This window comes from Doryrhamphus excisus, linkage group LG1 (genome assembly GCF_037039965.1).
Source record: "Doryrhamphus excisus strain RoL-2023G ecotype Guam linkage group LG1, RoL_Dexc_Guam_v1.1, whole genome shotgun sequence".
Classification (NCBI taxonomy): Eukaryota; Metazoa; Chordata; class Actinopteri; order Syngnathiformes; family Syngnathidae; genus Doryrhamphus; species Doryrhamphus excisus.
The window spans coordinates 27,182,501-27,195,527 of record NC_136357.1 but is presented as its reverse complement, the minus strand read 5'-3'; the positions used below and the strand labels follow the sequence as shown (position 1 = coordinate 27,195,527).

The 13,027-nt window shown below is 36.1% G+C and overlaps 1 protein-coding gene across 2 annotated transcripts in view; it reads right to left on the bottom strand.

Annotated features, from left to right (window-relative positions):
• Positions 1-2,024: 2,024 nt before the first annotated feature.
• The window catches only part of fam189a1 (family with sequence similarity 189 member A1), a 70,000-nt gene continuing 58,997 nt past the window's right edge, over positions 2,025-13,027 (bottom strand). Inside the window, exons 5-12 of one of the 2 annotated variants that reach the window (XM_078792958.1) lie at positions 12,883-12,990; positions 11,169-11,329; positions 10,125-10,260; positions 7,478-7,559; positions 6,602-7,399; positions 6,441-6,512; positions 4,526-4,839; positions 2,025-2,706 (exon numbers count right to left, since the gene is read on the bottom strand). In XM_078792958.1, coding sequence (XP_078649084.1) covers positions 2,503-2,706; positions 4,526-4,839; positions 6,441-6,512; positions 6,602-7,399; positions 7,478-7,559; positions 10,125-10,260; positions 11,169-11,329; positions 12,883-12,990 — 1,875 coding nt within the window. In that variant the 3' untranslated portion in view covers positions 2,025-2,502. The remainder of the gene's footprint in view (positions 2,707-4,525; positions 4,840-6,440; positions 6,513-6,601; positions 7,400-7,477; positions 7,560-10,124; positions 10,261-11,168; positions 11,330-12,882; positions 12,991-13,027) is intronic. The other variant, XM_078792961.1, reaches the window with a different exon arrangement.

The following is a 13,027-nucleotide window of genomic DNA, read 5'->3' as shown; positions in this document are numbered from 1 at the left end:
ATTATAATCACGATCAAAAGTGAAAAAGCCACTACATTTTTTGCTGGGATAATCGGTATCCGTATCGGTATGGCCAACACTGCTCTTGTATTTACTTGGTATCGGATCGATCGCCCATCCCACTGATGTCCGTGTAGTGTCAAGTTACCGGTAGTGACTGCAACGGTCTCTGACCACAAACTGGTTTGGGGTTTCAAAATAAAAGTCAATCACTGAAAGTGTCTGCTTTGTTTCCGTTTCCGGATTTCTTTGTTAAAACGGAAAGAAAATCTCCTGTAATTTGACAAAATGGGTGTTTATAGACAAGTGGTGCCCAGAGTGTGGCCTGGGTGCCATTAGATGGCCTGTGGCACATAGTAAAAATACAATTAAACAACAGCACAAAGGAACATAAAACTAGATAGGACATCTTGAGTTTGAAGAGGCTACAAAAAAAATGATCCAAGCAAGCTTGATTAGGTCATGCTCAAATACTAGATAGGACAGCTCTAGTCCGAAGAGTTAGACAGAAGACTTTCGGTGTCCTGACGACATTGAATTGAACACAACTGGACTGATCTGAGCAAGGTTGGGGAGTTCATGCTCAAAGCTTCATTAGTTCATGCGAAAAGACTAGATAGGATATCTGTAGTTTGAAGACCTAGTGACTAGACTGATCCAAGCAAGCGTGCTTAGTTTATGCTGAAAGACCAGATAGGGCAGCTCTGGTCCGAACAGTGACCTCTAGCTCTTCAGGCTTGAGCTGTCCTATCTAGTATTTGAGCATGAACAATTGAAGCATTCTCAAAGCAGTCCAGTTGTGATTGATCCAATGCCCTTAGGACACGTATAGTCGTGTCTCAGGTTCTTTAGACTCGAGCTGTCCTATCTAGTACTTGAGTATGAACAATTGAAGCATTCTCAAAGCAGTCCAGTTGTGATTGATCCAATGCCCTTAGGACACGCATAGTCGTGTCTCAGGTTCTTTAGACTCAAGCTGTCCTATCTAGTACTTGAGTATGAACAATTGAAGCATTCTCAAAGCAGTCCAGTTGTGATTGATCCAATGCCCTTAGGTCACGCATAGTCGTGTCTCAGGTTCTTTAGACTCAAGCTGTCCTATCTAGTACTTGAGTATGAACAATTGAAGCATTCTCAAAGCAGTCCAGTTGTGATTGATCCAATGCCCTTAGGACACGTATAGTCGTGTCTCAGGTTCTTTAGACTCAAGCTGTCCTATCTAGTACTTGAGTATGAACAATTGAAGCATTCTCAAAGCAGTCCAGTTGTGATTGATCCAATGCCCTTAGGACACGTATAGTCGTGTCTCAGGTTCTTTAGACTCAAGCTGTCCTATCTAGTACTTGAGTATGAACAATTGAAGCATTCTCAAAGCAGTCCAGTTGTGATTGATCCAATGCCCTTAGGTCACGCATAGTCGTGTCTCAGGTCCTTTAGACTCAAGCTGTCCTATCTAGTACTTGAGTATGAACAATTGAAGCATTCTCAAAGCAGTCCAGTTGTGATTGATCCAATGCCCTTAGGACACATATAGTCGTGTCTCAGGTTCTTTAGACTCAAGCTGTCCTATCTAGTACTTGAGCATGAACAATTGAAGCATTCTCAAAGCAGTCCAGTTGTGATTGATCCAATGCCCTTAGGTCACGTATAGTCGTGTCTCTAGCTCTTCATACTAAAGCTGTCCTATCTAGTACTTGAGCATGAACAATTGAAGCATTCTCAAAGCAGTCCAGTTGTGATTGATCCAATGCCCTTAGGTCACGTATAGTCGTGTCTCTAGCTCTTCATACTAAAGCTGTCCTATCTAGTATTTAAGCATGAACAAATTAAGCTTGCTCAGATCAGTCCAGTTTTCATCAATTCGATGTCCTTATACAATGATCAATGACTAGAGAGGACACCTCTCGTTTTCTCTCTAGCTTTTCAGACTAAAGCTATCCTATCTAGTCTTTAAGCATGGACTAATGAAGCTTTTAAGGCGATCCCTGCACGGATCAATAACTCAAGAAAGATACAAAGTCATATTTTATTGAACACTGATAAGAAACGTAACACAATGAGGTAAGTTAAAATGTCTGTAAGGTTCTCCAACAGGTGGCACCACAAAATATTCACGAGCCTATCAGTTAGCACAAATTCAATAGCGAGTAAAACCCGTTGTCTTCAATTGATATTTTTAATAGAAATATATTTATTCCTTTCTTCACTGGAGGACTGACCAGTATCCTTTGTGTGTCCCTGTGTTTGATTCCCATGAAAGTCAGTATAAAAAAAAATCTCCTGAGGGGGAGAAACATTCTATGATATTTTCCAATGACAACAAAGCCACTATAGCCAGGGGTTTGCTACCATTTCTGCTGATGACTGCGCACGGGGGGGGGGGGGGATGTAGCTGGAGATGGTTTCCCTTTGCTGTGACGTCGCAACGCCTGGCCGTTTATTGCACGAGCACTTTGGAATGCCCCTCACAGCTTCGACCCGGGTCCTTGTGGAGTCCGTGGGTCAGAGAATAGTTTCCCTGCACTCGAGGCTTTGTTCAAAGGAAGGGGAGTCCAGGGCGTTGGGAGAGGTGCTGGTGGTTTGTGGGAGGTGTTTGGGACGGCGCATGGAAGGGGACGGGGACGAGCTCAAAGCGCCGCAGCTTTGAAGATGGAGATCCTCTTGGCCGCGTTTCCTGGGACTGCCGTTGATGCGCTGGGTCATCACCTGTGAGTCGAAATATTTTTTTTTGATTCAATTTTCAAAATTTTCATCATAACACATCCGTTCGGCGCAGAAGCATAACTACATAAATTAAATTAAATCGATTAATTAATGCTCAACTCATCACACAGCAACTTAACCATCAAAAGGTGTACCTGAGACTCCTTCAAAGTTTTCCCATAATTCATCGGGTATGAGCAACGCATTCATAGGTACCTAGCTACCTAGCAATTAAATAAATAAATTAATGCTCAACTCATCACACAACAACTTAACCCTCAAAAGGTGTACCTGAGACTCCTTCAAAGTTTTCCCATAATTCATTGGGTATGAGCAACGCATTCATAGGTACCTAGCTACCTAGCAATTAAATAAATAAATTAATGCTCAACTCATCACACAGCAACTTAACACTCAAAAGGTGTACCTGACACTTCATAGTTTTGGCTGTTTCCTCTTTCGCAATCTTCACGTCAGCCTACATTGTGTTGCTGTCATTAACGTTTGACGCTCAAGCTACCTAGCAATTAAATAAACAAATTAATTAATTAATACTCAACTCATCACACAGCAACTTAACCCTCAAAAGGTGTACCTGAGACTCCTTCAAAGTTTTCCCATAATTCATTGGGTTTGAGCAACGCATTAATTGGTGTCTGTCATTAACGTTTGACGCTCAAGCTACCTAGCAATTAAATAAACAAAACAATTAATTAATACTCAACTCATCACACGGCAACTTAACCCTCAAAAGGTGTACCTGAGACTCCTTCAAAGTTTTCCCATAATTCATTGGGTCTGAGCAACGCATTCATAGTTGCCTGCCAGGGGCACTGCAATTACGTCAGCCTCCCTCTGGGCTTTTCTGGCTGTTTTCTCTTTCGCAATCTTCACGTCAGTCTACATTGTGTTGCTGTCATTAACGTTTGACGCTCAAGCTACCTAGCAATTAAATAAATAAATAAATTAATTAATACTCAACTCATCACACAGCAACTTAACCCTCAAAAGGTGTACCTGAGACTCCTTCAAAATTTTCCCTAAATGCATTGGGTTGAGCAACGCATTCATTGGCGCCTGCCAGGGGCACTGCAATTACGTCAGCCTCCCTCTGGGCTTTTCTGGCTGTTTTCTCTTTCGCAATCTTCACGTCAGTCTACATTGTGTTGCTGTCATTAACGTTTGACGCTCAAGCTACCTAGCAATTAAATAAACAATTTAATTAATTAATACTCAACTCATCACACAGCAACTTAACCCTCAAAAGGTGTACCTGAGACTCCTTCAAAATTTTCCCTAAATGCATTGGGTTGAGCAACGCATTCATTGGCGCCTGCCAGGGGCACTGCAATTACGTCAGCCTCCCTCTGGTGGACAGAGACAGCAGAAGCATCCATCCATCCACCCATCGTGTCTTCCAATGAAATGCTTTGCTCACATGCATAATGTATAATGGGAATTTGAACATGTATTGGTACACATTTGTATATTTCTTTGCTGTTAAGTTGCTGTGTGATGAGTTTAGTGTTGTTTAAATTTGTTTTTCCTCTAAAAAAAAGTATTGTATATGTAAGTATATGTAACTTCTTAGCATTGCTTACCAAAATATCAAAGTTATTAATATTTTTATTAATATTTTAATTTTTCACGATGTGGTCTAGTTTGGACACTCCTATCCTCGACAATCGCAATCTGACTTTTTAGCAAAAAAAAAAAACCCTATGCCAACAGAAATGTTGGCATAGCTATGAGGTTAGCATTAGCCACAGTGATTAGCCACATTGCGTCACCACCCAAAGGATACCGGAAGATGCGAGGTTACCTGATCGATGACGTTGGCGCTAAAGATGGCCTCCTCCATGTGTTTCTCATCAGACTTGATGACGCACTTGATATTGTTGACGACTTGCTGGACTTCCGGCGGTAAATTGCAGCTTGAATGCTCCAGGAACTTGGCCACTAATATTTTAGTGTCTTTAAACATTTTAAGGTCGGCCAGCGATTGCGGGGGCTCACGGTGGGGGGTCTGCGATGGCTGGGATCTGCTTTTAAGATGGAGGTCGGCTTTTTTGCCATCCTTTTGCTGCTTCTTGGCACATCTGGGTTTGGCTCCGTGTGTTGAAGTGCTCGATTGCTCTGAGAAGAAAACAGAGGGGAAATGGTCAAAATGTGCGCTGAGCAAAAAAAAAAAAAAAAAATGCTACTTTGCAAAAATTTTATTTATTTATTTATTTATTTGTATTTAAAAAAAAAAAAAATTTGGCCTGTCATTCACATGCAATCGTTGTTTTTTGTCCTTAAAAATCGGGTGTGGACGATCAAAACATCGAAAAGATTTACTGTATGATGTTTTCTGAGCTCCATAAAAGCATGAGCTGGGGGGTGTCCAAAGTGTGGCCCCCGGCACATTCTTAAAACATTGAACAAGGCAACTGAGAAACAACAGCAAATATTGGAAAACATCATTTGTTTGTTTCTTTCGGCTTTTTCCTGATCACGAAAATCTAAATATTATGAGAACAAAGCTGTAATCCAACACTAAAAATGTGTCATTTTTACGTGAATTAATATTAATATTAATATTATAAATATTATAAATATTATACATTTTATAAATATTATCAATATTATCAATATTATCAATATTATCAATATTATCAATATTATCAATATTATCAATATTATCAATATTAATACCTAATATTAATATACATATGAATTAATAATAAGAGACTTCATTGTAGTAGCATAGAGTTGAAATATTGAAGAAAAGTCATAACATTATGGGAAACAACACACAAATAAAGTTGTAATATTTGGAAAATTATTTCGCAGAAAAAGTTTGAATATTACAGGAATAAAGTCAAAATATGACATACTAACAAAACTGTAATCTGACAATAAAAAGTTTACATTTCTATGAGAATTAATATTAATATTATTATTACATGTTATATTACAAATATTATAAATATTACAAATATTATAATTATTATAAATATTATAAATATTATAAATATTATAAATATTATAAATATTATAAATATTATAAATATTAATACTTAATATTAATACTTAGTATTAATATAAATATTAATTAATAATAAGAGATTTCATTGTAGTAGCATAGAGTTGAAATATTGAAGTCTTAACATTATGAGAAACAACACACAAATAAAGTTGTAATATTTGGAAAATTAGTTTGGAGAAAAAGTTTGAATATTACAGGAATAAAGTCAAAATATTACAACAACAAAACTGTAATTCGACAATAAAAATGTGTCATTTTTACGAGAATTAATATTAACATTATTATAAATATTATAAATATTATAAATATTATAAATATTATAAATATTATAAATATTAATACTTTATATTAATATACATATTAATACTTAACACACAAATAAAGTTGTAATATTTGGAAAATTAGTTTGTAGAAAAAGTTGGAATATTACAGGAATAAAGTCAAAATATTATAAGAACAAAATTCCCAAAGATTATTAAAATGATTACCGACTGGTGGTGAATGAGATCACATTTATTTGTATTGGATGACAGTTTTAGCTAATTGGCTATTTTTAGCCTTATGTATTATTTTAGCTGTTTGAAGATGAACAGTTCTCTGTAGGCGGCATTATGAATTATCCTTACTGGCCTTTTTTTTCCAGTACATTTAGCGAGTGAAGATTGCTTTTATAGTTATTACCCCGTATGTTTTAACAATATTTTACCTTGCTCCGGTGAAGTATGAGCTGAATCTTCAGCTGAGGGATTAACTGACGAGTTGGAGACACAATGTTCCCCTGCAGAAGAAGACAACATTCATTATTGTTCTTATAGTGAAAAGTGGTTGTTTAAATGTGAAAAATAATAATAATAATAATTCACATACTTGTGTTGGAGGAGCAGGAAATAGGGTCGCTGCTGGAGCGGACAATACGCGCCAGTTTGCGGTACTTCCTGGCCGCACGGAGCCCCCTCGGCTTCTCTGAGGGTGAACATCCACATCCACTTTGAGACGAGGTAGAAGGCGGCGGTGGCACGGAGGAGGAGGAGGAGGACGAGGCGGACCAAACACTGAAGCACAAACGGGGGCCTCGTAGCCTGCTGGGAGGGGACGGAGATGGAGACGGAGCGAGGGGACTGATGGCTGAAGTTCCACCGGAGGAGGCCACTGAGGTGGGGGAGCAAGGCTGAGGGGGCGGCGGGAGTGCCACGGCCAACGGGAGCTTCCGGGTCATCATCATTCGCGATTTAATGAGCGAATGCGGCGAAGCTTTTGGCGGCTCCTCCGGCAAATGTTTGGCGGATGCGAGCTCGTCACAAAGATGCATCGAAGGTCTGAGTTCCTCACATGCACGCATGTGATCTGCTGGATCCTCCTGGTCCAGATTACTATAGTTTTCCGAGGACCAATCCGGGGAGCGTTCAAGAGACTCCTGCGTGTGTGAGGACTCGCTGAAGCCCGTGTCGCTGGGGCGAGCAGCCGCGTTCGAGAGCCCGTGGTGGCATCGGGTACGTGTGCAAAGCTCCAAACTGGTGCAGCTTCCATCCGTGAGGGCGTTGTGGGGCGTGCTGTAAGGAGAGGAGTCCGAGCCTTGGACCTCCAGGGAACACAAGTCCTCCGAGGAGCACGTGTGGTCCTGATCCGCAACTTCAGACACCATCAGGGATGCGCTGTCCACTGAGGCTGAACAAAAGTAAAAAATCATCAAAGCCGTCAGTAGTCTGGAAGTAGAAAAATGGCGTCCCAAAAAAAAATCCTTACCCTGAGTACTCAGTCCTGCCGTCGTGTTTCTGTCACATAGACTGGATTCAGTGGCGTGTTGCTCCATGCTGGTGGTGACCTGCTGGGAGAAACCTGTTACTAGACCAGGGCATTTCCAAGTCTAAATTTAAACCGCTGGAAATAGTGTTAGAATAAAATGTAAATATTATAAACTTATATTTTATATATATATATATATATATATAAAATATATATTTAAAAAATATTTTTTTGAATAATTAAATAACTTTAATATATTTCATTTTGTTGCACCGTGAGTAAGTAGTATGTTGTCCTATTCGATGACCATGTATATACAGATGGCCTTCATTCACATTTTGGGGGTATTTTTATTTTTATAATAATTAAATAACTTTAATATATTTTGTTTTGTTGCACCGTGAGTAATATTTTGGGTATTTTTATTTTTTAAATAATATTTAAAACATTTTTTTATAATACTTAAATAACTTTAATATATTTTGTTTTGTTGCACCGTGAGTAAGTATTATGTTGTCCTATTCGATGACCGTGTATATACAGATGGATTTCATTCACATTTTGGGGGTATTTTTATGTTTATAATAATTAAATAACTTTACTATATTTTGTTTTGTTGCACCGTGAGTAATTAGTATGTTGTCCTATTCGATGACCATGTATATGCAGATGGTCTTCATTCACATTTTGGGGGTATTTTTATTTTTAAAATAATATTTAAAAAATATTTTTTATAATAATTAAATAACTTTAATATATTTTGTTTTGTTGCACTGTGAGTAATATTTTTGGTATTTTTATTTTTTTTATAATATTTAAAACATTTTTAAAATAATAATTAAATAACTTTAATATATTTCGTTTTGTTGCACCGTGAGTAAGTAGTATGTTGTCCTATTCGATAACTATACAGATGGTCTTCATTCACATTTTGGGGGTATTTTTATTTTTATAATAATTAAATAACTTTAATATATTTTGTTTTGTTGCACCGTGAGTAATATTTTGGGTATTTTTATTTTTTAAATAATATTTAAAACATTTTTTAGAATACTTAAATAACTTTAATATATTTTGTTTTGTTGCACCGTGAGTAAGTATTATGTTGTCCTATTCGATGACCATGTATATACAGATGGTCTTCATTCACATTTTGGGGGTATTTTTATTTTTTAAATAATATTAAAAAAATATTTTTTATAATAATGAAACAACTTTAATATATTTTGTTTTGTTGCACCGTAAGTAATATTTTGGGTATTTTTATTTTTTAAATAATATTTAAATTTTTTTATAATAATTAAATAACTTTAATATATTTCGTTTTGTTGCACCGTGAGTAAGTAGTATGTGGTCCTATTCGATGACCATGTATATACAGATGGTCTTCATTCACATTTTGGGGGTATTTTTATTTTTTAAATAATATTTTAAAAATATTTTTTATAATAATTAAATAACTAATATATTTTGTTTTGTTGCACCGTGAGCAATTAGTATGTTGTCCTATTTGATGACCATGTATATGCAGATGGTCTTCATTCACATTTTGGGGGGTATTTTTATTTTTTAAATAATATTTTAAAAATAATTTTTAGAATAATTAAATAACTTTAATATATTTTGTTTTGTTGCACCGTGAGTAAGTAGTATGTTGTCCTATTCGATGACCATACAGATGGTCTTCATTCACATTTTGGGGGTATTTTTATTTTTTAAATAATATTTTAAAAATATTTTTTATAATACTTAAATAACTTTAATATATTTTGTTTTGTTGCACCGTGAGTAAGTAGTATGTTGTCCTATTCGATGACCATACAGATGGTCTTCATTCACATTTTGGGGGTATTTTTGTTTTTTAAATAATATTTAAAAAATAATTTTTATAATACTTAAATAACTTTAATATATTTTGTTTTGTTGCACCGTGAGTAAGTAGTATGTTGTCCTATTCGATGACCATACAGATGGTCTTCATTCACATTTTGGGGGTATTTTTGTTTTTTAAATAATATTTAAAAATAATTTTTATAATACTTAAATAACTTTAATATATTTCGTTTTGTTGCACCGTGAGTAAGTAGTATGTGGTCCTATTCGATGATCATGTATATACAGATGGACTTCATTCACATTTTGGGGGTATTTTTATTTTTTAAATAATATTTAAAAAATAATTTTTATAATAATGAAATAACTTTGATATATTTTGTTTTGTTGCACCGTGAGTAAGTATTATGTTGTCCTATTCAATGACCATGTATATGCAGATGGTCTTCATTCACATTTTGGGGGTATTTTTATTTTTTAAATAATATTTAAAAAATATTTTTTATAATAATTAAATAACTTTAATATATTTCGTTTTGTTTCACCGTGAGTAATATTTTGGGTATTTTTATTTTTTTTAAATAATATTCAAAAAATAATTTTTATAATAATTAAATAACTTTAATATATTTTAAAAGGATGTCAGAGAGCCCTGGGTGAGTTGTTTTTATGCTTGGTTTTAAATCAGCAACGCCACTATCCGTCAATAGGGGGCACTATTACACCATGCATTTATACATCTTCAGCAAGAACACAAACATAAAGGTTAAAACTGCACCCAAAAACGGGTGCCTACCTTTAAAAATCACCTCACCTGACTTGCTGGGGTCTGCCCCACCACAGACTCGTACGGCGGGGGCAGGTCAGTCGGGTACAGCGTCCCAGGGCTGTTGATGGGCACGCCGTAAATAGCACTGAAGGGAGAGTGAGGAAAGTCCAAGTGCAGGCCTCTGGAAAGGATATCAGTCTAAATGACCAGGATATTCCACTCATGCACGTCATGCTATCTTTTCCATGGCAACGCTATTCCCGTCTAAAATGTGGCACGGCATGAAATACTTCCCGCTAATCAATCATGGCATGATGATGTCATGGTGCATCCCGATAAATGCCACCCCCTGTTCGTTTATATTCACGGCGTAATTGGTGGGCAGATGTGACTTCTTGGAACGCTCTTGGTTACCTCGCCGCTCCGCCATCTGCATGGCTAAACATATTCGATAATTTTTTTTAGTCGTTTATAAATGTCTATTATTTTTTTTCCATCCATTACATTTGGAAAAAAAATGTTTTATTTTTATTTTTATTTTTTAATTTTAAATTAATTCAATTAAATTAATTATTATTTAAATTAATTAATTTAAATTTAATTTTAAATGATGGCAATAAAATTACAATATTATTAGAAGATAGACTGTATGAGGAAAAACTTCAAATATTTGTAAAAAAAATAAATAAAAGTGTAATGATAAAACAACAATGCTAACAATGCTAACAATGTCTCATGGTTTTTTAAAATTTTTTATGGAGAAGTGGTCCGCAAATCCTTTGGTTTTTCAGTATGGGGCCCATGGTGGCAATCATCTGTACACCCCTAAGAAAAACCAAACACCTCACTCACTCACGGTGCAACCAAAAGTAACATTGCGTAACACACGACGTAACTGCATCAGAGTATCAAAACAAAACGCTTACGCTCCAAAATAGACATGCAAAACAATACAATTTGACACTGATGCATAACCTGCAAAGCATGCTGGGTAACTTCCTGTCAGGGAATTGGGACTCTCAGAACCCTAGATACTCAAATAATACATTTTTGTGACGAGTATGCTATTTATGAAATGTAGCTCCTCACCTCAGTCCGTCCATTGAGGGCGTACAGGTGTACTCCGGGGGGTAGTAAGGCGGTGGGGGTATGGGGGGGATAAACTCGTCAAAGTCGAGTGTTTGGTGGAGGATGGTTCCGTGGGGGGTCATACAGTCAGCATTCAGAGCTCTCGTTCGGTGTGGCATAAACTGAAAGACATCATGAAAGGACATTACAATTAAAAAAAAAACAAAAAAACTTTGCCCCCCTTTGCTGGTCCCCCCACAGCCGCATCCGCTGCCGATTTTCCCTCTTCTATGCCCTCGGTATCCCAGAGAGAAGACAAAATGGCGGTGGTGCTGGAGCCTATCCCAGCTGTCTTCGGGCGAGAGGCGGACTGTTGGCCAGCCAATCACAGGGCACATATAGACAAACAACCATTCACACTCACATTCATACCTATGGACAATTTGGAGTCGCTAATTAACCTAGCATGTTTTTTTTTGAATGTGGGAGGAAACCGGAATACCCGGAGAAAACCCACGCACGCGGAGAGGTTGGAATCAAACTCAGGTCTCCTAGCTGTGAGGTCTGTGTGCTAACCACTCGTCCACCGTGCAGCCGTAAAAATGATTATTTATTGTTATTTATTTTTGATAAATATTTTTGATTTATTTTTAATATTTTTAGATTTTTTTTAGATATTAATAAAAATTTGTAGATATTTTTAGATATTTTTATATTTTTAACACTCCATTTTATTATTTTTTCAATACAAAAATAACCTGGTATTGTGTTAAATGCTAGTCATGATGTGCTATATATATATATATATATACACCTTGTACTTTGGTACGTGACAAAAAATAAAAAAAGTAAAAACATTTATTTTTTTTTAATTTAATTTTTTTTAATTAAAAAAAATTAAAAAGAAATTAAATAAAAAAAAATAAAAAATAAAAAACATTTTAATAAAAAAAAAATTATATTAGGAAAACAGGAAGTGAACAAATGTAACAGTTACTGATTGTAAAAGTACCAGATGGAGGGGTAGGATTTAATAAGCTTTGCTTCTTCCTACTCCTTTCGGACATGTGGAACTGTGAACTGATTATGTGATGCATTCAATTGCAATCTGATGCATGTTCAAATGAAATAAAACCATTACCATTACCATTGTTTACAACACATGCACGGCTCCGATGCTGTAAGGACTCGAGACACACGCTTCTAGTGAGCTAACCCGAAGCCAAAAGATTACCACTTCCACACGCGATGGGTGTAGAACTTTTTTTTTAATAAATAAAATTTCAAAAATAATAATAAAAAAAATATTTAAAAAAATATATATATATTTTTTAATTGTTTTAAATTTTTTTTAATTAAAAAAAATAAAATAAAATAAAAAAACTTCATTTATATTAGGAAAACAGGAAGTGAACAAATGTAACAGTTACTGATTGTAAAAGTACCAGATGGAGGGGTAGGATTTAATAAGCTTTGCTTCTTCCTACTCATAGTTTCATTGCTCCGTAAACCAAATGATGGGAATTGTTCAACGTGAGAAAAAAAAAGACGAGACGGCCGGTCGACCGAGTCCCGTCCTTGACTGACTTCTGCAGCCGTATCTTCACAGAGAATATGAAGCCTATTGTATAATTCAATTCCAACTAGGATAGTGATCTTCAGACTCTTTCTTTTTTTCTTTTTCTTTTCCACCACCCCCCCCCCCCCCCCCAATGAAATTATTGTCCACACTCACCATCTGCAGCACATCGGTGGAGACAATTTGCATGCAGCACATAGCCGTCGCCAGGGCACAAACGATAGTGGAGATGACGTTAAGGGCGCATACGCTGAACAGGAGTTCCTGTGAAAGAAGCGAAGAAAACAATAAAAAGGCGAAG